The following is a 27,623-nucleotide window of genomic DNA, read 5'->3' on the forward strand; positions in this document are numbered from 1 at the left end:
AATTGTGAATTATTCAAAAAATGGGTAGATTTGGGTTACCTAGATCAAATGTATTATTATTAAATTCCTTCCTCTCATTCTACTGAATTTTTGACCTATCACTTTGTTCGTGAAATAGTCTAATAAAATATCACTCGTGATTTAATTTATCTTATAAGTCTGTCTTTTATTTCTAAACTCAGTTTCGTTTAGAAATAAATCGACAGACTTATCGCGAAAATTGAATCACTAATGGTATTACTATTGAAAACTTAGTTTTTTTTAAATAAATTTAGCTTAAATAGTAGATGCTCGATTACCGAGCGTTGGCTATCAAATTGGCTATAGTAATTTTGTTAACGGCAGCTCGGAAAAGGGATGCAGAGGATCTGTTATACGTTATAAAATTCTCTCAGGTTTTTAAGCCATGACGTTCTTCTTCGACCTGGCCCTTTTCTTCCGTCTACCTTGTCTTGTATTATTAAATGGAGTACCTAAATGTATTGTAGCAAATTGCACTAGCTCTCTGGGTGTCGTATAACATGCCCAAAATATTCGAGTTTGTGATTTTAACTGTTCTGGCATATAAGACACCGAGTAAAAATTAACACATATAAAACAGTTTCTAGTTTACTGAATATTCATATAATAGACTAAATATTATTACATAGTACATAGTACAAGTACAATAGTACCTACCTAAGGAAACATTTTTATTTTTATTATCGTGGAAGTCCGTCTCTGTATATTTAAACTTGTAGTTATGAAATTACACTGACGTAGTTCTGGTTGCATATTTCTGAGTATTATTTCTGTGGCTATTATTTCGACACCCGGGTTAAAATTAATGTCAGCTTATACTTATGTTAATTTATAGTTACTTTTTTTAGAATTTGAACAATAATTTACAAATATTTATATACACAGTAGTTTCATGGATATATAGTTAACTAAAAGATATTTTCATCCCATTAATTTAAATTTATTCTACCTGCAGTTTGACAACTAGTCATACTTAAAAAAAAAGAACCCAAAAAACAACAATTTCCAGATAACCTTTAATGATCTGTAATTTTGAAAATGTGTTTTTAACTAGCTTTATCAAATATCAAATAATCGAGCTATATCTGTATTGTTTAAATTCGGCGATCGCATCTTGAGTTCTTATTTTTGTTTAGTTAGGTAGCATTTTAGTTTTAAATTCAAAATGTTCAAGTCTCCAGTTTTAGGAAAAGCAATAGGTTTAAAAATTTATAAAGGATCTTTAACATCACAAAATTTAACAAAGGTAAGAAAGTTGTTTTTCTATAAATCTTATTTTTTGGTAATAATTTTTTTTATAGGTTACTATATGTTGTTTTTCAACAAAAAGTCCCAACCGGAGAAAAATATTTTCTATAGACGAAGCAGTTAAAGATATAAAAAGTGGATCAAAATTATTAGTTGGTGGTAAGTTTTACAATTATAATTAAAGTATATGTATGGAATAAAAAGTTTACAGTCTTATAATTTAGAGAAGTTGTGTGCTACTGTTAAAAAAACCGAGTGTAACAGAAAAAATTGTATTCCTTACTTTTTACATAAAGTACTAAAAACTAGTAAATTGTGAATTAAATGTACTATTTTTCTAGTTTTGCAGTAATCTACACACAAAAATATTGTTCATATATACATATAATTAAACAATGGTATTTATTTTACATAATAAACATGTACTTCTCTCTATTTTGTTTATATTAAATGTAATTTATAAATTTTTGAGGTTTTGGACTTTGTGGTATTCCTGAGAATCTCATTGCTGCCTTACTACAACATGAAGCCAAAGATTTAACAGTTGTGTCAAATAATGCTGGGGTTGATAAATTTGGATTAGGACTCTTGTTAAAACAGAAAAAAGTCAAAAGGATGATATCCTCATATGTGGGAGAAAATGCTGAATTCGAAAGACAGTTTTTAAGAGGTGAATTGGAAGTAGAATTGACTCCACAGGTAAGTGATTAAAATAGTAACTTTTTGTTTACATGCTAATCCCCTTTTTATATTAACATACAAGGTCAAGGTTTGTGGCACTCAATATCAATCTGAATAAATACTATTATAATGTTCATTTATAAATAGTTACAATGCTATACCTACTGATAAGGAGAATCTTATCAATGTCATTATTTAAACCAGATTATAATTATATAGAAAGAAAACCATAAGTTGATACATCTACTTTTAATTTTTATTTATAAATTACATTTTTATTCTATTTTCACTTATGTTACATTCATAACTAAACTAGCAAATTAAATTTTATTTTAAGCGAAAGTTTGATTTTAACCTTTCCCGGCCGGTGTGGGATACATTTGTATCCCACAAAGCGAAATTTCATTGTAATTATATTCGGTCTCCATATGCTTTATCTTTTTTCAATGTCTCTTTTTGTATCTATTACTAGTCTCAATGATGTAAATTTTGTGATCCAAATTACCTAGTAATAAAAAATAAAAACCTTCTTGTGGGATACATTTTTGTATGTGGTTTAAGTTTCCTATTGCATATTTGTATTATATGTTTCGTATTACACGTATGCCCCAGAAAGAATGAAAAGAGGATAAGAACATGTCAAAATTTTACTAAACCAGTTTGTTTAAATCATAGCTTTGCCAGAATAACAATTGTATGTATTCTGTGTAAGGATGATACTAGGATGTAATATTTTTTTATTATTATTTTTTAATACTTAAATAGAGTTTGATAACAATGATTTTCTATTCATAACAGATCACTTTTAGAAGGTCACTAAAAATCTCTTAAAATCTGCATGTGACACACCACTTCGACTAAAGTGAAAGTTTAAGTTCTCATCAGCTGGGAAAGGTCAACAAAATTAAAATAATATTAAAAATAAAACTTTATTGGAATCAAGTTTTCTGGAACACCTTCGTGGTTTCTAAAATTTGCAAACCAACGAATACTGGAGCAAAGAAGGCTGAGAGAGATCTAAAAGTTGCATCCACTTCTCACCTGTCCAGCATGGGAAGATTCAAACGAAAAATGGTCCAGCATACTCAGTTAGGAGTAAAAGTCTTCTTCTTCTTCTTCTTTTTATGTAGACATGACTGTCTGTTTTTCAATGTGCCTCCAGGAAGTTGTCATTCCATCTTTTTCGTTGTCTTCCTACTGATCGTCTTCCTATTGGGGAACCGTCTCTCTCCACCCTTACTACTCTATTTGTTGTCATTCGGCTTATGTGGCCATTCCATTCTACTCTTCTGTTTTTCACCCAGTTATTAATGTTGTCCACCTTGCATCTCAGTCGTATATCTGCATTTCTAGCTCTATCCCACAGTGTCTTGCCATCGATTTTTCGCAGTGTTTTCATCTCTGCTGTTTCTAGCATTATTTTTGTCCTTTCTGTATCAGGTCGTGTTTCTGCCGAGTATGTCATTATTGGTCTGATGACTGTTTTGTAAATTCTGCCTTTCACTTCTTTTCCGATGTTTTTATTTCTCCATATTGTTTCATTCAGGCAACCTGCGGCTCTGTTTGCTTTATTCACCTGATCTTCCACTTCTGTTTCGTGCTTTCCGTAGCTAGATAGTGTGATGCCTAGATATTTAAACTCCATGACTTGTTCTATTATTTGACCCTCCTGCTCTAATTTACACCTTATTAGATCTGCTGTTATAACTATGCATTTAGTCTTTTTTGGGGAAATTAACATGTTAAATTTTCTAGCAGTTATATTAAATTCGTGCAGCATACGTATCTCACTTTGAGAGATTAGAAATGCGTCGTCTGCATAACAGATTATTTTAAGTTGTTTTTTCCCCATTTGGTATCCTTTTTTGTTCTTTCTTTTTTTATTATTTCGTCCATGATCAGGTTGAACAGTAGAGGACTCAGGGAATCTCCCTGTCTTATCCCATTGCCAGCTTCAATTGGCTCAGTTAGTTCTTCATCTACTTTTACTTTTATTGTGTTGTTCTGGTAGATATTTTCGATTGTTTTAATTATTCCTAAAGGTACCTCTCTTGCGTACTTACAATAGATGGATAACATCCTCTAATTTGACCCTGTCAAATGCTTTCTTAAGGTCCTCGAAACATTTACTCCAAACAGGAATAAAAGTAATAGAAATTGATAACCATTTCGTTGTAAAACAAAACAATATATAAGACGCCTCTTGTTTTGTTTTACAACGAAATGTTTATTTATTTATATAAATATTGTTTAGATACAGTGTGGAATAAATGGAATAAATTCATTATTTTGTAAACTGGCGACCTGGTTTTAAATTTTGATTTTTTGGCATATATGTCATACTAGTGGCGTCATCATCCATCTAGGCGTGATGACGTAATTGATGATTTTTTTGAGAATAGGAGTCGTGTGCTAGCACATTTGAAATGGTATTCAATTCTCTATTCAGTAATATAGACATTAACATAATTATTTATACAGGGTGTCCAAAAAATTTTTTTGAATTAAATTAATTAACACAATAAGAAGAATGTGTGTAATTTATTTAATTCAAAATACATTTTACTGCTCTCAGAAATCAGAAAAAAATGTTTATTTCACAACTAAACATTGCTTTTCGCATAAATTCAGTTTTCATACTGCCACCCACCTGCCTCTTGACAGTTTGAACATTTAATTTATGCGAAAAGCAATGTTTAATTGTGAAATACACATCTGATTCTGAGAGCAGTAAAATGTATTTTGAATTAAATAAACACACACATTCTTCTTTTTGTGTTAATTAATTTAATTAAAAAAAAAATTTTTTTGACACCCTTTATAAATAATGTTAATGTTTATATTACTGAATAGAGAAGTGAATAACCTTTTAAATGAACTAGCACACAACTCCTATTTTCATTTAAAAAAATCATTGAGTACATTATCACGCTGAGATGGATGACGTCACTAATATGATACAGTAGACTCCCTCTATAAAGAGAACTGAAATGGCAGACTAATTGCTTCGTTATAAGCCGATCTCGTTATATCAGCCAACAATAATATTGTGCATAAATATGAATATGTAGTTTTCTATAATATAAGATGTTATATATTGTTTGAATGGAGCTTTTGAAAAAGAGTCGGTGGACAAATAGGAAGAAGCTGACAGACGTGGAATTTATTAGATCACTGGCCTCGATAAACACACAGATTTTAGGAATTTCTGTATACAGGCAGCTGGGGTATTTATTTATAGACACCACCGCGCCAAAAACAGGTAAAGAAACATGTTCTGCGATCTCATTATTCCATGTTATAACCAAATATACCTCGTGATAGAGGTATAGTTCAATAGGAATTTCATGGGACACCTAATGTACCTCGTTATAAGCGAAATCTCATAATACCCGTGTTCATTATAGAGAGAGTATACTGTATATATGCCAAAAAATCATAATTTAAAAATAAAAATTAACCTGTTTCGGGATTTTTTCTCAAAATCGCTGGTTTACGAAATGATGAATTTATTCCATTTGGCTTTGCTACACTGTAGAATTTAAACAACAGGATCGTTTATATTGTCCAGAAATTGTTACTGTGGAGTCTTGATTTACCTATTTAAATATCTTTTGACAATAAACTATTAATTCTAAAATGAACTCTTTAATAAGGACATTTTGACTTCCGTGTTAGAAGCTCTCTTCAAATAAAAGTTTAAATTGAGTAAAATATTAATTTAAATGAGTTTAATTTGAAATTGTTAAAATTAAATGAGTTGAAGAAATAAAATTCAGACTTACAATCTGTTTTATTGAGTCAAAAGCACTACCGAGCCAGTTTTGGATACTACAATTTATTGTCCATCTTTAGTACCCTTTCAGACTAAGACACTGGTGTCTGACACCGGTGTCCGCCACCAGTGTCTTAGTCTGAAAGGGTACTTAGATCTTCAGTAAAAGGTCCACTCAAAACACTAAAAGATTACAAATTTATAACTCGTCAAAGAAAACGGGCGGCCCACAAAATTGGTCATTTTTGAAGTCTCGAATTTCTTAAACCTGTTGTCCAATTTAAGTAATTTTTTTAATATGTTATAGCCTTATTTTTTAATAATATCGCTGTTAAAATATTGCTGCTAAATAGGTAAATGTTCATTGTATACCGGGCAGGGCCGGTTTTAGGGTTTTGAGCGCCCCGGACAAAATAAAATTTGGCGCCCCTTCACACAAGAATATACAAATTTACTGCAACTATAAAACAAATAGCAAAAAAGCAAAATTTTACCATAAAGAACTATGCAAAAATATATTTATTTAAAAGATAGTACAATACTTATTATTACAACTTATCCAACATGGGGCATAGCATAACGAGCACATTTGAAGTTCAAGCGACGAAGGAGCGAGGTAAAAGATAAATGCACATTGTCAATAAGCAGAAAAAAATGTGTATAAACCTTCTACAATACCAAAAAAACATGTTGATTGTGCTCAAGATATAACTGCATCATCAATAACTAAATTGAGTGAGTGACACCTTTATTTTTTCTCTTAATGTTAGAGCTGTTGTAATATCCTTGGCCTTACAATCATCTATGTAAATTCAAATAAAATCATTCATTAATTTTTTTTATTATCTCATGGATAGGTCTATGGCTCGATACCTAGAACCAAGCTATGGTTCTAGATATCGAGTGACTAGGACAAACAGTAGACTGCATAGTAAAATTAAACCCGGTACTGTGGGATAAGAACATCAGTATAAAAACAACAAGAAGAATATATAACACCATGACAAGAAGTATTCTGAATAATCGGTGTGAAAATTGAATAAAGAATACGAAAACCAAATGCAAAATAAGAGCAACAGAGATGGAATACCTAAGGAGAAGCTGTAGAAGACATAGAATAAAAAAACAAAGAGATTAAGAAAATAATGGTAATGAATTCAAGAGATAATAGACTACATAGAACAAAAGGGCTTAACCTGGTACGGACATGGCAGAAGAGCAGACCAAAATCGTTAAACAGAATAACAGATTGGAGCCCGATAGGAAGAAGGAAGAGAGGCAGATCCCGAAGATCTTTCAGAGATAAAATGGACGAAGCAATAGAAAAGAAATCTGAAGGAAGGGGACTTGAAAAACAGAAAGAACTGAAGAGAACGGTTGAGTGAAATAGTACAGTGAAAACTATGGAAATCCTTATATATATATATATATATATATATATATATATATATATATATATATATATATATATATATATATATATATATATATATATATATATATATACACGGGGTGTTTCTAAATAAATGCGACAAACTTTAAAGGGTAATTCTATATGAAAAAATAATGGCAGTTTGCTCTATAAACGTATGTCCGCAAATACTTTCTCGTTTCATACTGTCTCGTTTCCGAGATATGGGGTGTTAAAATTTTTCTTACAAACTGACGATTTATTTATTGCTCTAAAACCGGTTGAGATATGCAAATGAAATTTAATGTGTTTTAAGATTTATTTCGCATTGTTTGACATAAAATTTAAAGAATTTTATATTTACTGTTGGCGCGAATACAGGTAATGGTCTGAATTTTTTTAAAGAAAAACATAGTACGCCACTGAGATATTTCAAATAAAAAATCATTTTGGAATTACTCGTTCAATTTGTGATACAAAAATCTATTCTTCCTTTTTTTTTCCATACGTCGCCGTCGGTCGTGCCGTTTTATGCAAAAAGTGAAACATCTTAACGCTTACAAAGTATTCGAAATAAATTTCTATTATATTCATATAAAAAAGAACTTGTCATTTCTAATTCATACATACCCAGTTTGTTTTTTTTTTGTTTCAAATTACACACCCACGGACACACGACAATGTTGATAATTTTACAGAACAGGAAGACAAAACTATTTAACCATTGAGGCTATAATGCCAAGCGCCAGTATAATAATATCACTGACTATTCATAAATTTGTTGATACTTCGTAAATCTGATCTTCGTGTATTTTAAGTACGTATGTATAACATTGTTACCGTAAAAGTGATAGGTATTACCTGACAAATGACCTTTAAAAGCCATAACAATTTTTAGGTTGCATTATTTTTATTAGAGAATTTTTGTGAGCTAGAAATAGTTTTCTTATTGTTACAATTATTCAATAATAATTGTCTTAGGAGTAATCTTAGCCCAAAGATAATCTATAAAGTCTAAAAAAATAATGAATATAAAAATATTATATTTATATATCGGCGTCTCTCAAAATTTGGCGCCCCCAAATTTTGGCGCCCCGGGCGGTGGCCCGGCTCGCCCGCCCCTTTATCCGGCACTGATACTGGGTAGGTAAACCAATCAAACTGTGTTTTTTTTTTCTCAAAGTTTGCAACACCCTGTGGAATATTCTAGCATTTATAAAATACTGAAATTAAAACCCAATTATTGCTTTACATTTTTAACATTCTGTTTTTTTATTCATCCGCTTATGTTGGATAATAAAAAAAGTTAGGTACTTTAACAACTAGCCATGTTCTTCATCAGTACAGCCAGGGCCGCTTTATCCATTAGGCAATATAGGCAGTTGCCTAGAGCGGCAAATTATGAGAGAGCGGCAAAAGCAAAAATACGTAAAAATGGTACATGTTTGAAGGGCGACTACTAGAGAATGCGGCCCTGAGTACAGGGTGTTTCTAAATAAGTGCGACAAACTTTAAGGGGTAATTCTGCATGAAAAAAATAATGACTGTTTGCTTTATAAACATATATGTCCGCAAATGTTCCATTTCCGAGATACGAGATGTTGAATTTTTTCTTACAAACTGACGATTTATTTATTGCTCTAAAACAGAAAAAACCATTGAGATATGCAAATAAAATTTGGTAGGTTTTTAGAGATAGTTATTGCGCATTTTTTGACATAAAATTAAGAATTTATATTCACCATTAATATTACAACTGGTCCTTAAAGGCAAAATAGAGGGTCGTAGAGGTGTAGGAAGAAAACAGGTTTCTTGATTAAAAAACATTCGTGAATGGACTCATATCAAATGCAGGACAATAATTATTCCATATTGCAAAAGATCGAGAAGCCTTCGCAATGGTGATTGCCAACGTCGGATAATTCTGATATGGTACGTGAAGAAGAAGATATTCACCATTGACGTACATACGGGTAATATGACCCGTATGCGTCATCATAAGTCCGTCATCATAAGTCCCATTCAAGTTACTAATTCATAATGTTAAACTCCAGAATGCTATTATATATACATAATTTTATTTTTTCTTTATACAGCACTTCTTCACAATAATTCTAATATATTAAATTAAATACTTACTTTAAATAGGTATTAAATATTGTGTTACTTATTTGGCCAATGAGTATTTACTTGCTCTCTTCTAATTTTCTTCTCTAATTTGGGGGTGGATATTTTTTTCACACATATTTTCAGAATTATTCTATAAGAACTCATATTGAACTCATATCTTTTGCACTTTTCCCAGTCAACCTGTTGCTGAATTCGATGTACAAAGGAGGGGAGGGAGAATGTAGAAGATGATTAGTGCTTTGGCTGGCCTGTGACTTGAGAGGTAAAAATATGACTGAAATGGTCAAAGTGCTAATTGCATATTAGGGCCATTACTGACCATGTGGATATTAATAATGAAACTTTGAGATTAGGGATGGGAAAACCTACCGGTTTTAACCTAAAACCGGTTTTTTACTTCGCAATAACCGGTTTTATCGGTTGTTTTTTTGTCCCGGTTATAACCAGTTTTTTCTTTTTAAAGTAAAAACCGGTTATTAGGTTTTTACGGTGATTAGGATTAGGTTAGGTATTATTTTGGATCCCACTCATAATTATTATTCTCAAGTAATTATTCCAAACAAAACCATAATTCAAATTTTATTTTATAAATACAGAAGCAAACTAAAAGTGCAAACTCATATCAGCCAGAAACAATTATGTTTTATTATAATATTTCGTTGAAAATGTATTTGTAATCATAATATTTACATAAGTAGTGATCTGGTTGAGGTAGACGCAAACATCATATATTTTTCACACTTGACTCTTGACATTGAAAGTGAGTGAATGACTTTTTCTGATTACATAATGTTCTGACTATGAATATCGAATTACCGATTACAAATACAAATCTCCAAGGATTTCCCTACGTTTTCAAAACGATACACCCATACAGGAAGTATTAAATGAGTTAAAATGTACCTATTATACAAATATACAAACGTGTTAAAAGTAATACAGACATGATAATTTTTTTTGATGGTAGTAAAAATAAAAGATAAATTGCATTATCCAATTTATTTTTAAGTAAAATATTTATGTTGATATTATTTTTTTTAAATCCCATTTGAAAGATGTATTTTGTAAATGTGACATTGTAACCTATTGGATTAAAAAACCGAAAACCGGTTTTTGGAAAAACCGGTTTTTTAGTCGGTTATAACCGCAAGCAAAAAAAACGGTATAACCGAAAACCGGTGTTTTGTCAAACACCGCCATCCCTATTTGAGATACATTTGCAAGTGGAACTAAACACGAGGAAAGTTTGTGCTAAGCTTGTTGCCCGGAGTTCTAATGGCAGAGCAGAAAATGCATTATAAAAACAGTAATTCTCATACCCTAGAATGCATCCAAAAGGACTCGGACTTTTTGTCAAGAGTCATGAATTGTAACGAAATATGGATTTTTCTTAGGGATGCGGAAGGAGAGTAAATTATAGGAGGGAAATGACAAATTAAAAAAAAATTCTAAATAAAGATGTTAACAGTTTCAACTCAATAATTATTGCCAAACATCACATATATTTAGATTCTTCAAGAAATGTTTCATTTAATAACACATTTTCCAATAATACTTTAATATAGTTTTTGTTAATCTCACCTAAGAAAATATGCTCTGTCTGTATAAGTTTGTTTAAAATTGCCCAGTTACTGATAAAATTATATATACATAACACCGGTTTATAGCATCCCGCGTCTTCCAGTTCCTATTTTCCAGCTATGTTGATCTGTCCAATCTCCTGGTCGTAGATCTCTCTCAGACATTGCTTTTTGGATTCCACTTATCTAGGTAGTTTTCGATCTGCCCCTTTTCCTTCTTTCCGAGGGTTGCCATTCCATTATCAGCTTTGGGAGTCAATGTTCCTCTGTTCTTTGAATATGGTCATACCAACAAAGTTGCTTTTCCTGGACTTCGTCAATTATGTTTGTTTTTCTATTCATAATATCTCGTACTCGTTCATTCATTACGTGTGAGACTCTGGAGATGCAGGCCGATCTTCATCAGAAGTCCATTTCCAGAGAGAACAATTCTGTTCTGTTTGCTTATTCAGTTGCCAGTTTTCACATCCATTCAGTACCACGCTTTTAAAGATGCTATTATATGGCTGTGTTTTCTTTTCTTTTGATATGGTGTTTGACCAAAGTAGTAAGTTCAAAGCTCCTATTACTTTCTTTCCTTTCGCAAATATTTTTCTCCATTTCGAATTCTGTCCTCCTTTGTTGGATTCTCGTTCCAACATATACATAATCAGAGCTTGATTCGATTACCATATCATCCTCTAGTTGTAACTCAGTTTTCTCTCCTCCTATACATATATATTGGGTTTTCTCTATATTGATTTATATTCCCATTTTTTGTATTCTTGAAACAGCTGATAAAATTATATTTTTTTAATTCACAGGGCACTTTAGCAGAAAGGATAAGGGCAGGTGGCGCAGGTATTCCAGCATTTTTTACTCCAACAGCATATGGAACTCTTGTACATGAAGGTGGGGCCCCCATTAAATATGGTAAGGAAGGCAAAATTGAAATAGCTAGCAAACCAAGAGAATCTCAAACATTTGGTGGTAGGTCTTACATTCTTGAAGAAGCCATCACTGGAGACTTTGCACTGATTAAAGCATGGAAGGCAGATCCTGCGGGCAATCTCTTATTCAGGTATTTTAAATATTTTAGTCAGTTAATAAATTATGTATTACAAAAAACATCTTTACAAGTTGAGTCCGCGAGTCTTTACCCGTGCGTCATTAATACCTGGCGAGATAAAACACATACTTTTTATCTAGCATCATTCTCTTCCACGCATGAAACTCATGACAAACCAGCTGCCGTTTGTTATTAAGTAAAAACACATGTTATTTTTATGAACCATCTAGACTCAGTGCATTGAAAAGAGATATGTACAAAAAAACGATTGGGTATGTTTTCATATTTTAAGCACAATTTGTTTGACTTTCTGCTTTGTTTACTTTTGTGGCTGTCAGTGAGTTGAATCTTTTGCGGGTTTTGTCGAATTTTTGCGTTTTGAAGTTTCTTTATATTACACAAACAGTTGTATTTACAACTAATTTTATATTGGGCTTTGAAATTTTAAGGTAAATAATTATATTTTGGCAATTAATATTTAAAACATACAAAGCTAACGTCATTCACACAGTAAAGAAATGATTGCGTTTAGATTTCCGTCAAAGTAAATAAAATAACAAAAATAAAATATGTTATTGAATTTTTTTATAAATTGTTTATTTATTTATTAATCAATAATAATAAAAGAATTTATTAAGCTACTTCAAATGTAGCTGTAATTCTGCACAAAAATTTTGAAGCAAGACTTACATTTGACATTTTATATATTTGATAACGTCAAATTTTATAATAAAACCCGTAATCGGAACAGTAGCCACTTTCTGTCAGTTGTTGTTGCGTGAAATAGATTTCCGACTTATTTCGTATGCTTTAAATGATGACGCACGTGTAAAGACTCGCGGACTCAACTGTAAATAAGTGCAGTATAGAATCACACGATAATTGATAGGATTATCATGAGGGTTATCATTTTAGGTGTTGTAGAACATTGAAATGCTCATACTTTAAAGAGCACTGTAAGAACATATAGCACCTTAGAAACTTTCAAAGTGTATTAACCCTTTAATTGCTGATGAAATATACCTAACGCGACCTGGGTGCTAACTCGATTTTTCGTTGCATTTACATTGGAGTGTTTTGGTCGAGATGGCCCTGGAATTGCTTCATCCATAATATGAATCTAAACTGACGTTATAAATACACTTCTAGCCTCGTACTTAATAGAAATACAACTTGTTTCAGTCAAAATCAAACTACTAACCTCTAAACGAATCTTGTGCATATTTATTTGCATATGACGCCTGAAGACGTGATGCACACTCGGCAGTAATAACGATATGACATTCTTATAGACATCATCGGCATTCAAAGGGTTAAGGAAATAACAACTTATAAATTCGAACAACAATAGGATGGTAGAAAGAAACAAATAAGACAATGTATAACATACATTTTTGTGATACAGAAAACTAAAAAGAGAATACAATTGGATATGGTAATTGAGTCAATACTCACAATCTTTAGTTTGTATTTTTATTAGTTGTTACATAATCGTGGGGCAACCGGTTTCGAGTCTTACAATATATGACTCATCATCAGGCCCAGTACAAAAAAGTCTTCTCAATAAAGTCATTATTATCAATTATTTTAATCTTCTTGTTACGGGGATAGGCACAAAATCTTGGTCCAATGCTTTTTAAATGCTTTAATTATTGTTTTCGAATCTTGAGAAAACTAATACGTATTTTTGAGAAAAATTTAAACACAGAATGAACTATTACATTATTACCGAGGGCCGAAAGTCCTTGAAAACTTCTATAATGTTTGTTTTAATAAGTTACAGAGGTGAAAAAAAAGAGAAAATTTAGTGTGATTTTTTAATTTCAAATATTTTATTCAAAAGAAAGTTTTTGTTTATTCTAAGGGACTTTCATTGCATTGGGGGTTAATCGCGTTGGGGTCTTCCTCGGCTTCACTTGCCTGCCTGTCCTCTCAAGCAATTTTTGAACTGAAAACTTCTTTAGGGACGTTGTGCACCTTTTGGATGGAGAAAAAGGATTGATTTGGCGACCGTCATCGCTTCGGCGAAATAAATTTTGTACGTATATATATTATGTGTATGTATATTAAATAATGTAGAAGGCAGCTTCTAGGCACTGAGTTAATTAAATTTACTGCTAAATTTTCATCTTCGGCCAAGTTTTCCCAGGTTTCTTCAATGATGGTCCACAAATGATCTCTGTTTTGGGGAATTACATTTAATTTTTATATTTTGTTGACCACAAGTCCCCAAACGTTCTCTATTGGATTAATATCTGGACTTTTAGAGGGCCATGGAAGAGTTTCAATGTTATTTTCCATAAGGTAATCCCGTACACGGTGAGCTGTGTGGATTTAACAGTTGTCATGCTGGAAAATAAAATTATTGTTGGGGAAAATTTCCCTAACTGATGGCAACATCACATCTAAAATATGTAAATAATTTCCAGCATTGAATCGTTCTTCAATCTTCAATTCTCCAACACATTCCTAAACCTTCTCTCTATACATCCAAGCCCGAACATTTATAGAGAACCGTCCGGACTTATCACTTAACGAAATATAGTTTTCGTTAAACCTATTTCGAGGCGGTCTGTAAACCCTAATACGGCCTTCATAACGAGACTAGAATACTTTTTCATCAGAAAAAATTACACGATCCCAAAAATTAACAGGATCATTTAAAACGTAATTTAAAGCAAATAATGGTTCTATTTTGTTTATGTTCCTCGCTAAACTTGTATTCTCGGGCAGCTGCACAATTTTTTAAACCTGTTGTTTTCTTCTTCGTTACGTGCCATCTCCGCGACGAAGGTTGGCAATCATCATTGCTATTCTCACTTTTGACACTACAGGCCGAAAGAGTTCAGTTGAGCTGCATCCAAACCATTCTCTGAGATTTCTCAGCCAGGACATTTTTCTCCTACCTATGCTGCGCCTTCCTTGAATCTTTCCCTGCATAATTAATTTTAGGAGTTCATATCTGTCACCACGTGTTATATGACCCAAATATTGAAGTTTTCTTATTTTCATGGATTCCAGTATCTCTCTGCTGTTCTGTATTCTCCTTAGTACTTCCTCATTCCTGTTGTTTTAATTATCCTTAATGCTGTAGTTATAGAAGCATTAAAGTTTGGATTCACTTTTGCTTGCCTTGTCGGATGGAAGGGATTCATTCTTAAATAATTAGATAATGTTTCATCTTGGTGGGCAGTAGTAATAACTGGTCTCCCGCTCCCTCTCCTTCTATTCAAAGTCTGCTCGTTTTCCCATCTTTTTTTAATGTTGAGAATTGTGGTTTTGCTTCTATTGAACTCTTCAGCCAGTTGCCGGACAGACCAACCATCTTCTATTTTCGAAAGTATTCTCGTTTTATCACACTTACTTAAGGGGATGGGTACAAACTTTCGTCTTCAATGCTATTTAAATGAGATTCATTTTTTTCGAATCCTGAGAAAACTAATAAGTATTTTTGAAAAATTTAAACGCACAATGAAAGATTATTATTACCGGGGGCCGAAAGTCCCTGAAAACTTCTATAATTTTTATTTTAATAAGTTACAGGGGTGAAAAACTAAGAGAAAATTTAGTGTGATTGGTAATTTCAAATATCTCATTCAAAAGAAACTTTTTATTCATTCTAAGGGACTTTCGGCCCTCGGTAATAAAGTATTCTTTCATTCTGCGTTTAAATTTATCAAAAATACTTATTAGTTTTCTCAGGATTCAAAAAAATTGATTACGTTTGAAATACATTAAAAATTTTGACAGGCGTCAAAATGTTCCTTTCCTCTTAATTGACGTGGCATCGTTAAAAATTTACTTTGACCAACTTGTCAAATTTGACTGGTCATTCAGGTCATCGAGGACTGGACCTAGTCGTTTTTATATAATGTGTTTTTAATTGTTTAATACTTGTCTAAAAACTTTATACATTTTTGAACGTTATTTTTTGTATTTAGATGTAGTGCAATTCTGCTATCAGTGATGGCAACAGCGCCGTGATTCACGACCCATTGTGTCTAGTCCGAACACAGGTTTACATTGGGAAGAAAAGTGTACCAGTTTTTTTATGACGCGAAGTGTACCTATTTTTGAATGGGGATATAGTTTTGATTTCGCGACCGTCATCGCTTCGGCGAAATAAATTTTGTACGTATATAGTATGGAGCAAATGTTTGGAAGAAATTCGTTATTTCGTAAGCTAGCGGCTTTAAGAAAAAATCCTGAAACAGGTCGATTTTTATTGAAGTGAAAACTTCTTTGGGGACGTTGTGCACTTTTTGGATAGGGAAAAAGTATTGAATTTGCGACCGTCATCGTGACCGTCATCGCTTCGGCGAAGTAAATTTTTTAAGTGAAAACTTCTTTAGTGACGTTTTGTACTTTTTGGATGGGGAAAAAGTATTGAATTGGCGACCGTCATCGCTTCGGCGAAATAAATTTTTGAAGTGAACACTTCTTTAGGGACGTTGTGCACTTTTTGGATGGGGAAAAAGCATTGAATTCGCGACCGTCATCGCTGCGGCGAAATAAATTTTTGAAATGAAAACTTCTTTAGCGATGTTGTGCACTTTTAGATGGGGACAAAGGATTGAATTCGCGACCGTCATCGCTACGGAAAGATATGAGTAATTTATATACTATAGGTTTAATTGTGTATAAGTTCCACCAAAGTTATAATGATTGGAGAGGGATAGAGTGTGTACCCGAGAGAGCTTGCGAATCAAGCGAATGAGAGGCCATACTATTCCTACTCCAATCATTATAACTGATTAGTTTTTAAAGTATTTTTGAAGTGAAAACTTCATTAGCAACCTTATGCACTTTTTGGATGGTCAAAAACCATTGAATTCGCGACCGTCATAGGTTGAAATGCAAGTGAGACTGTGAGACTCACTTGAGAAAGGCACTCTGTCGAAACAGCTGTAGTCACATAGTTATAATAAATATTGTGGAAGTATAGAAAACAAACGTTTTCAGTGTTTTATTGTGAGACTCACTTGAGAAAGGCACTCCGCCGAAACAGCTGTAGTCACTTTATTGCTAAAAATTAATTTTTTTATTGTTAAACAAAGCTATAAACACAAAGATAGAATTTGACTTGAACTTTCAAATACAGTAAGCAGAATTGCTATTTTATTTTTTAATCAAAAGTTATTCGGGTTCAAAAATTGTACTTTTTCGATTTTTTGAAAGTTCAACCGCGTTTATCTCGAAAACTATGCATCCTACGAAAAAACTTGTAAGACCATTTTTTGCTGAGAATCACCCAAGAAATACAAAAAATGTTTTGTTTTGCGAAAAATCGCTGTTATGTAATTCCTCAAGTTCTTTGTTTATAACAATCTTATCGACATCCGGATCAACTGTTACCCAAAAAATTCGTGTTATACGGGTTAAATACATAAAAAAAACTTGGGAAAGTCCATCTGAATTAAGGAGGCCGTTGTGCCCCCCTGGTGGCAGGACTATTACAAGAATTTCTTTATATTAGCATAACTAATGATTTCAACAATTTTTACTGGTTTAGAATGCATATTTTTGAAAAAAAAGACATAATTTAAAAAAACAGAACTTTTAAAATTATCGTAATTTTTATTTTCTTTTGATAATAACTTCAAAAATACTTAATATTCGTAAAAATGAAATAAAACCAAATTTTAGTTTTTTCTGTACTAAATATTTAAACTGTTTTACTGTTTCTGTAGGGTAAAAAATAACCGATATAGAAACGTTTAAAGCTTAAATTTTGCTGCGAAAACCATGTAACCGGGGCCATGTATTCTTTTATTTTTAAATAAGTAAGTGGGTTAAAAGATTAAATTTAATGTGGTTTAATAGCCCTTTATTAGAATTAACTTTCAAATGGTTTTTAGGCGAACCTGATATCGTAAAAACTAACGGAGTTGTTTAAAAAAGCAATTTGTAAGTACTTTGATAAATGTTTAACAAGTTTATGTTATAACATGCACCATTTTCCCGTTATTTAAGCTTGAATACTTAAATTTGAGTGCTCGCCGAAAAAAATATACATTAAATTACCTATAACTCATTTTTAGTTAAAAGTTTTTCTATTCAGAAGTTTATTTAGTTTTTATTAGCCATAAATTTGGTGATAATAACTTTTTTGTAAAAACTTATAGATTTTGAGTTATTTATGAAAAATCGGTTAAAAACATGTATTTTTAAAATGTTAACCCTCGTAAGGCAGTGCTTAGATTCTTACGTACACAACGGTGCGGGGTGCATTTGCACCCCATCCGTATATCCATTTTTTTATATGTGAACGTTGGGGAAATTGATTTGAAAGCTAATTAGGAGTTGTTTTTCATACTATGAAACATAATTTTACAAACAAATTACTCATTTCTTTTTAAAAACAATATTATCGCTGCAAGACAAACACATGGAATTTTTCACAGTGTGAGCAACACAAAGTTTTTACACACAATACAGTTATGCCGGGACTTTCGGTATTTTTTCTCTGACATTGTCCCATAGCTCTGTTAGTTCCAGATGGAACAGCAGAAATGTCTAATTCAGAATGAAATTTTCATCATTTGCACCTTATAGTCATTTTTCCAAAAAATAAAAACACGTGAACGCAAAGAGTTTTAAATGCTGTAATGGGTGGAATGCGTTTAGAATTGAATTTAATGCGAATAAAAAAATGGACAAAAATAAAAAAAATAATAAAAAATATAGGTGAGAAAAACGAGGTCTGGGGTGCAGCAGCACACCGCACCGCCTTACGAGGGTTAAAAACATCAAAATCTTTGATCTTTAATAATTCAAAAAGTTTTGATTGGTTTTAATAGCTTTATATAACAAACGTTGCTTAGAATTTGTTCGTCTATCGAATTATGAGATTATTTTTAATAAAATAACTTTCATCCCCCCGAAGGGGTGGCATCCAGCCCCAGGGTAAAAGCGCAAGTTGGCACTATGTCACCTTTGTTCCTTGAGATATCCTCTAACCACTCACCAATTTTCATGCAAATCGGTGGCGGTTCAACGAAATCGGAGGTAATAGCTCATATTCACCTTCGGTGACTGCACTAGTAGTTGTTATATCATAAATCTGGCTTCTCGTAAGGCGTCTGTTATGAGAATAATGTCATCGACACATCGGAGATGATTTAGTTCTTTCGGTTAGATAATACGGTTAACATCGATCTAAGGGTACGTCCAAGGTGCACGTTGGTTTTCGTAGTCAGTGCCGAGTCCGTGTGAGAATAACCCCTTATTAGTTTGTCATTTAGTTTGTATTTAGTTGCCATTGCACTTTGGACAGGCCCGTTTAAATACGAAGGATTATTCGCACACGAACTCGGTGCTGACTCCTAAAACCTTGGAAGTGCCCTATTTGTTTAAATGCGTATTCCATGACTGTTATAAATAGTTTTGGCGACAAAGTATCTCCCTGCCGCATCCATCTACCAATTTTGATCTTCGCAGTCATTGAACGAAAGTTTACAGTTGTTTTTGTATTTTCGTATATATTTCTAATAATATTCGCATACTTGTGGTCTATTCTGCATTCATAATCTTTACACGTGGTACTTCTTCATTTATAATCAAATTAAGAAATTTCCTCAAATTCAATATTGCAAGTATAGTAATAATTGTTGTTAGGTCTAACTAAATACAATTTTAAAATCGTGTTTTAAATTTTAGGAAAACTGCTAGGAATTTTAACCCTACAATGGCACAAGCAGCTAAAACAACAATAGTAGAAGTTGAAGAAATAGTTGAATTGGGTGAAATTAAACCTGACGATGTCCATCTACCTGGTATATTTGTCGATAGAATTATTTTAGGTGAAAAATACGAAAAAAGAATAGAAAAAGTTACTGTGCGTAAAACGCAAAGCAGCACAGAGTCTGTCATAAAGAAGAATCCCGCCGCCATCAATAGGGAAAGAATAGCCAGGAGGGCTGCTCTCGAATTCAAAAATGGAATGTATGGTATCCTTTTACAAGAAGTGAAATGTAATAACTAAGGTTTTGTCAATTTTATAACTATTCACCTTCTGCGCCCTAATCACCAATGTTCTCTATATTTCCAATATTTTTCGCCCAACTTATGGAAAAGATTATTTTCTTTATATTTCTCAAATCTTTTCCTGCGTTCGTTTTTTACTCTCAAGTCTGTTTTCAAAATTCTTTGAGTTTGTGATACGCGTATTAATCTTTTTAATTCTATCGGCCTAATAAAAAAATTAAAATTCGTTCTCCATATATCTTAAATACTTCTCGTAATGTATGTCTTTTCGAGGAGGTCGAAGATCTCATCTCGTCAATGAATTTCAAGTAACATTCAGTATATATCAAATAATAAAAATGACATAAAACCCAATACAGTTTTTTAATTACCGCATAGTATCGTCAATTTGACATGTTCCACCTCAGAAAGGAAATTTTTCTTTCCCATGTCATACCTACCTAACTTCCTGTTAGACAAAGTAACAGTGGCCTTCTAATATCTCATCGTCTTGTTCCACGACGGAGGTCGGCTATCATCATAGCTATTCGGACAGCTTCTCTGAACATTCATTTGATGTATATCCGTACCATTCTCTCAGGCTGCGCGGCCATGGTATCCTACATCTCACTATGCTTCTTTTTCCTTGAATCGTTCCCTGCATAATCAGTTGGAGCCTTATTTCAATTTTCTTGTTTTGGTTGTATTTAAGATTTCCACTTCGTTATTCATCTTTCACAGAACTTCTTTGTTTGTGAAGTGTTCTGTCGACGATATTTTCAGAATTATTCTATACACATACACCCACAACATTCCATAAGACAAAGTCTAGAAAACCGAGCCAACCTAACTCTTAGCTCCAAGTTCAAATCTATTGTGCAGAGCACTCTTCTCATTTTGTTAAAATTTTGTCTAACCTTTTCTATTCTGATTTTCATTTCTTGGAAGTAATTATTTGTGCCGTTGATCATTGTTCCAAGATATGCATATTGGTCTACTCGTTCGACATTGGTTCTGTTTATGAAAAGATTCTCGTTATTTCTTTGAGTTTTCCATATTCTCATAATTTTGTCTTCTTAACGTTCATTTTTCGACTATATTCCGCTCGTCTGGTCACCAGTCTCTAAATATCTTCTATATTTTTTATATCATTATCTCTAATGTTTTTAACACGTTGGCTACCGTGAGACATAATCTTATGTATCATTGTGTTTTCAATAACAGCTGCGTGACATATTGTAGTTGTCTTGTTTGCATAGAAACGGGAGCCTTGTGGCCGCAGGAACCCTTTTTTAACATTATGGCAGCCAACGTGTTACTGGGAACTCCATTTACCTGTATTTCAGCTGTTTCACCGTCAAGAGCGTTTTTAGGATTTCTTAGTAGACATTAAAAAGAAAACTTTAAAAGGGGTAAACCTTGTAGTTGGCTCTATACCTTCGATAAGACAACCTAGATGAAGTAAACAGTTCGGTTTTATTTGGGTATATGAATTTTCAAATTCATGTACCTAAATACAACCGAAGTGTTTACTGAATTTGAAAATTCATATACCTAAATACAACCGAACTGTTTACTTCAATCTACGTTGACATTAAAAAGAATTGGCGACAATACCCATCACCCCATATCTAATCTAAATTTCCTCTGACAGCTGTTTGTTAACACATACTTTTGCTTGCTGCTTATAATAGCTATATCTATTATCCTGAGGTCATTATTATATAGTATGTTCTCTTTGATTTCATTACATTCATTAATTGTTCATATCATACTTTATCGAATGCTTTCTTATAGTCAATAAAACCCGTATATGTCGCAATTGACGTCCAGTCATCTTTGTACTGGTATATTAAGTTATAAAGAATTCCACGCATTTCTAGGCCTGTGTAAAACCCAAACTTGTGTATCATTAGCCCCGGCGCAAATACAACCTGCACCGGCGAACTGCGTGGACAGTTTTGTGAAGAGTGAAGCACGCTTAGAAGCGAGACACCGCAAATTGAACCTAACTTGCGATCAGTGCTTGCGCTCGCAGGTCTCACTTAGGAACGTTTGTCATCGGCGTACAGTTTTCTTGGGTCGTGGAACGTGGCGACGCGTGACTCACTGCCAGATGTTTATTTTTACTTGTTTTTGTTTGCGAGATGGACGTCTCGAATCTAATTGGACTCGTTCGAGATATACCGATGGAAAGACGACGTTTCGTATAATACGAAATTAATAATCAAAATTATGACTTTACAATAACACATTATTAGAAAAATAAGGTTGCTTAAAATGAAATAATAGTAATCCCCTTTCTATAGGTATAAAAATTTTATATGTAATTCCTTAAATCTACAGATTATCAATGAAAAATGATTTGTTACTTAAAACCGTGATCGATAAAAATATCGTATTACCCTCAAATTCAACTTGTCGGCATATTACATTTTTGTTTATGCTTAAAAATTAAAAACGAAATATGCAGATAGTGTTATTTTTTATGACCAATCAGTAACGGGGGGATTATTAAATAACTCTGAGATTATTTTAAATGTACAGCTGGTTCCTAAAAAACTGATACGACTCTTAAAGCGTATTTTGTAGAAAATTGAGCAGTGTATTTTGAAGGATAAATGCTTATTATTTACATACTGTCACTGCCAAATCTTAAAATTTGTCAAATAACTTATTCTGTTTAACCTCAAAAAATGGCTCCACATGTTAGCAAAGAACTAAAGCAAGAATTGTAACGAAATTAGAAGATGGTTGGTCACTATCTGCCGTAAAGAATCATTTTAACGGAAGCAGAACAACAGTCTTTAATATTAATAAAAGATGGAGAGAACAAGAAATTCTCGAAAGAAAGCAAGGTTCTGGAAGACCAAAAATATCTACCGCTCATGAAGATAGTAGGCTTTTGGAGAGATTAGAAGAGAATCCTTTTGAAGATGCGAAAACTGCAAGAATTCAAAATAATATCAATATTTAGACCTTAATAATTATGACAATTATTTATGAATTAACATATGTAATCAGTTGTTTGTTTGTTTATTTTATTATTTGTCTGTAAACCTCCACGATGAAGATGTAAACCTCCGCGAGGTTGAATCGGGTTTACGTCTTAGCGTAGTAAAAATCAATTTATAAAAAATAATAAAAAAAAATAATAAAAAAAACAAATTAACAATACAAAAAGAATACAACAAAAACTACAAAAAAAAATAAAAATTTACAAAAAAAAATGAACAACCAAAACAGAGTATTATTTAGATAATAATTGTAGATAATAATGTTAGTTTGTTATGTATTTAGAGTTAGAAATACAGAAAAAATTCCTCTGATTGAAAAATCAAATTTGTTTGTTTTTAAAATAACAAAATGTCTGGCTAATTGGCTCGGCCAAGGCCATCAAATTCACACAAAAAAAATTATTTGTCTGTTATAATAAATATAATATAATGTCAAACCAATCAAATACACTGCTCAAAATGATCAAATCTTACTAAGAGCCGTATCAGTTTTTTTAGGAACCAGCTGTAGGTATTTGTGCAGAAATAAAATACTCAGTGTCAGATAATATATCTTTATGTACCCGCTTATGATCAAATTCGATGTTTTCGAAAGTAATGCCGCTACGACTGACTACTAGGGACGTGTAAGATATTTAAACACGTTACGAGTTACAAGTACGGAAATACCGATTTAAAGTTGCCTACTCAATTCAGTACAAGGATCAAATACATCAGTATTTGTACTCAGTACCACTGAGAACCGGTATCAAAAGTAACCGTTACACGTCCGCACTGATTTTGCCCGTCTCTATTTGCCACAACGGTTGGGTCAGGTTGGGTTCAATATGCGGTTCTCTTCTTCTTCTTCTTCTTCTTCTTCTTCTTCTTCTTCTTCTTCTTCTTCTTCTTCTTAAAGTGCCTATCCGTTCCGGATGTTGGCGATCATCATGGCTATCTTGACGTTGTTTACCGCAGCGCTGAACTGTTCAGTGGTAGTCGTGTTATACCACTTTCGTAAATTTTGAATCCAGGAAATGCGTCTTCTTCCCGGTCCTCTTTTACCATTTACCTTCCCTTGGAGAATCAGTTGAAGAAGGCCGTAACGTTCTTGATTTCTCATTACATGTCCTAGATATTCTGCGGAGCTCTAGAAAAATAAATGCACGGGTCACCCGTCCCGCCGACGCAGATTGTGTCATGGTTAGGTTCAATTTGCGCCGGGCCTTAATATCTGTATATGTCCAGTTTGTGATATATTTGGTTATGGATGACTTTCAGTAGCAACTTTAGCACATGGAACATCAAGCTAATGGTGCGGTATATAATTTTTATTAGTTCGATAGGAAGCATGTCAGGTCCAGGACTTTTCCCACTCTTCATGGTTTTTAATGGGTGTACTATTTCTTCTTGTGTAATATCTGGACCTATTTCTTCTGCAGTTAGTTCTATATTGTGTTCCAGGTCCCCTCTTTCGTGAATGTATTCTGCCCAGCATTTTACTTTCTCATCCGTCTGTGTTCTAGTAATCCTGTGTCTATCTAGAAGTGTACCAGTGAGATTTTATTTTCTTAGTTCTGCCATTTTTTGGACTTACTTGTGTAGATTAAATAGATCATATCTCTTTTGGAGGTCCTCGATCTCTGTGAATTTCTCTTCTCAGTGTTTTTTCCTTTGCCTGCTATATCATCTTCCTTATCTCCGTTGTCTATGTTCTTCTATCATATTGAGTATTTCGTCGTTCATCCATTCCTGTTTCCTCCTATCTCAAACTATATATTAATTTATCAAGATATTTTTCCTCCTAGTAGCAGGGCTAATTATAATTTTAGTTTAATGATTCTTCTTTCACAAATATTATCAGGAGTCTAAGTAATTTTATAGCAGTGCATATTTTGCGGGGTATGAACCGTGATCTGGAATTATTTCTCTCACACGTTTCGTCTGCGACTCTGGTTTTGCATTCCCTTTGACTCATCGGCTTTGATAATGTCAACCGTGGTCATAGACGAAACTTTAGGAAACAATTCCAGACCACAGACCGTATTCAAAATAATATTAATTAGACTGCCTCTATTACGTTTTTTTTTTTTTGGCATGGGCTGTTGCCACTCAGCCAGTCACAACAAGTATATTTCAAAATCTACATACATTTCAAAAATATAAAACAAAACAAAAATAAGAAAGATAAGGAAACGTTACCGTAAAGGTGGTTGTTAATATTACAATTATTATATTCAGGAGTTAAGGTAGGAATAAGACAGGGTCACTTGCTTCTTCTCGTCTAGGGGCCCTTCAAGACATTTCGTTTTGACATAACTAGACTGGGTCGCGGATAGGAGGTAAATACATATGGGATAAAACAAAGGTAAATAATCATTTGTGGATAATGCTTAAAGGTTGATTTTACTTTTACAAATAAATTCCATTAAACAGTCATATATTGTTTTCCTATTTAGAGAAAGTAGGTAACATAAATTATAAGGTGGAAATATATTATATTTTAATAAATTTTCAATTAGTTTGTTCAGTATACTTTGAGCACTCAAAAAATATATGATTTAAGTCTCCCTCTTTTTGACAGTCTAAACATAGATTTGAAGATAAAATGTTAATTTTCGCCAAATGATAAGGATAACAGGCGTGCCCAAATTTTATTCTAATAATGGAAGTAATATATCTGCGGGGAACGGAATAATTTTTAAACCAGTACTCAGTAGGCACTTTAGGTTGAATCATCGCGTATTGAGAGGAACTATGTTTGCTAGATTCGTTCCATGTACGTCTCCATTGTTGGTTAACTTCATTTTTAACAATTGCACATATATCTGGATTAGAAGGTTTATGTCCGGTTAACGATCCATGTGTGATGGCTTTTTTTGCTAATAAATCAACATGTTCATTACAGGTGATACCTATGTGTGCTTTAACCCATAGGAAATGCACTTCTCTTCGTTTTTTAATGATTTCATAAAGTATTTTTTTAATTTGGAAGATATAGTTGTTTAAATTATGACTTGGAAATATTATTGTCTGAATAGCTGTCAGTGCAGAAAGTGAGTCAGAAACAATAACTGTAGACTTATTTTCTGTATTCATAAAATGTAATAAAGCTTCATAAATTGCAATTGCTTCAGCGCTGAATATTGAGAAAGCATTATTTATTTTATACATTTTTTCTGTATTGTTTGATGGGACATAAAAGGCACATCCAGTGCCAAACGTTGACTTCGACGCATCTGTGTAGATAATTATAGACTCCGAAAAAACGTCCAAGATACTTCTTAAGATGTTATGACTGATAGCTGCATTTTCATGATAACTTGGCTTAATTACTTTTACCAAATGTAATAATGAAGGAAAATCTTCAAAGTCTAAGATTTCGTCTGGATTTGAAGTAACATCAAAGTTTGACATACTGCGAAAAGCTTCACAAAGTGGAGGTGAATTCTTGTGTTTCCAATATTTATTCGTCAGATCAGCTTCATTCAATTTGCTTATTTTTAAATGAAGGGAAGGATCTTTATGTTGTAATTTCATAATAAATTTTTTACTTAGATATTCTCTTCTATATTTCAGTGGCATCTCTAAAGCTTCGACATGTAACGCATTAATTGGAGTTGATTTCATAACACCTAAACAAATCCTCAGAACTGTATTTTGTGTTACGTCGATTCTGCTTAGGGCCCGATCAGATGCAGAGCCATAGAGTACACAACCATAATCTATGATTGATCGTATATAAGCTTTGTAGAAAAGTAATGATGTTTCAACATCTGCTCCCCACCACGTTTTTGAAATTGCTTTTAAAAAATTTATTCCTTGATTACATTTGTTTAGCATAAACTCAATATGTGATTTCCATGTTAGTTTTCGGTCAAGTATCATCCCCAAATATTTGATAGAAGTTTGGAAACTATACTCATGATTGCTTAATTTTAATTTATCAATATTTGGTAAGTTGTGTCGTGTGAAAATGCAAACACTAGATTTGTTTGTGGAAATTTCAAATCCATTTTGTTGGAACCAATTGTTTGACAAGTTGTGCATTTTATCTAATGTTTGTATACAATTATCATATCTTTTTGAAAACGAGTATACAAGAAAATCGTCAGCATATTGTATAATCTTCAAAGTGCAGTTTTCAATTTGGCTATTATGTAGATCAGCAGTGTACAAATTAAACAACAAAGGGCTCAATAATGATCCTTGGGGCAGCCCCAAGTTATTGTATCGTGGACCTATCAGACTACTGTTATGTGCTCTGAGATATATCTTTCTACATGAGTAAAAATTATATATTGTTCCTGCTAGTTGGGCTGGTATTTGGAAATTTTTGACTAATTTTTCAACTAAAATATCTAGACAGACTCTATCATATGCACCCTCTATGTCCATACATATTGCAGGTAAATAATTGTTGTCTGTAAATGTGTTTTGTATATCTACCACTAATGTTGAAAGGGCGTCTAAAGTACTTCTTCCTTTTCTGTACCCAAATTGAAGGTTGGGAAGTAATTTATTTTTTTCTAACCACCATTCCAGTCTCTGTTTTATCATTCGTTCGACTGTTTTAAGAAGGCATGACATAAGAGATATAGGTCTATATGATTGTGCCACGTTGAGATTTTTACCTGGTTTCAGTATTGGTATTATAATGACATCTTGAAATTGAGGAACTAAACTCCCATTTTTGACCATCTCATTGAATATTTCCAACAGCAAGAGTTTAGCTATTTTTGAAAGGTGTTGTATCATGGGATATTTA

General features: G+C 32.8%; 1 protein-coding gene across 1 annotated transcript in view; it reads left to right on the forward strand.

Annotated features, from left to right (window-relative positions):
- The first annotated feature begins 987 nt into the window (after window positions 1-987).
- Window positions 988-27,623, forward strand: part of LOC126889707 (succinyl-CoA:3-ketoacid coenzyme A transferase 1, mitochondrial) — a 37,440-nt gene continuing 10,804 nt past the window's right edge. The window contains exons 1-5 of the mRNA XM_050658240.1: window positions 988-1,267; window positions 1,323-1,428; window positions 1,742-1,968; window positions 11,650-11,906; window positions 19,554-19,843. Of these exons, the coding sequence (XP_050514197.1) occupies window positions 1,187-1,267; window positions 1,323-1,428; window positions 1,742-1,968; window positions 11,650-11,906; window positions 19,554-19,843 (961 nt within the window). The 5' untranslated portion in view covers window positions 988-1,186. The remainder of the gene's footprint in view (window positions 1,268-1,322; window positions 1,429-1,741; window positions 1,969-11,649; window positions 11,907-19,553; window positions 19,844-27,623) is intronic.

The sequence above is a fragment of the Diabrotica virgifera genome, chromosome 8 (genome assembly GCF_917563875.1).
Source record: "Diabrotica virgifera virgifera chromosome 8, PGI_DIABVI_V3a".
NCBI classification, from domain to species: Eukaryota; Metazoa; Arthropoda; class Insecta; order Coleoptera; family Chrysomelidae; genus Diabrotica; species Diabrotica virgifera.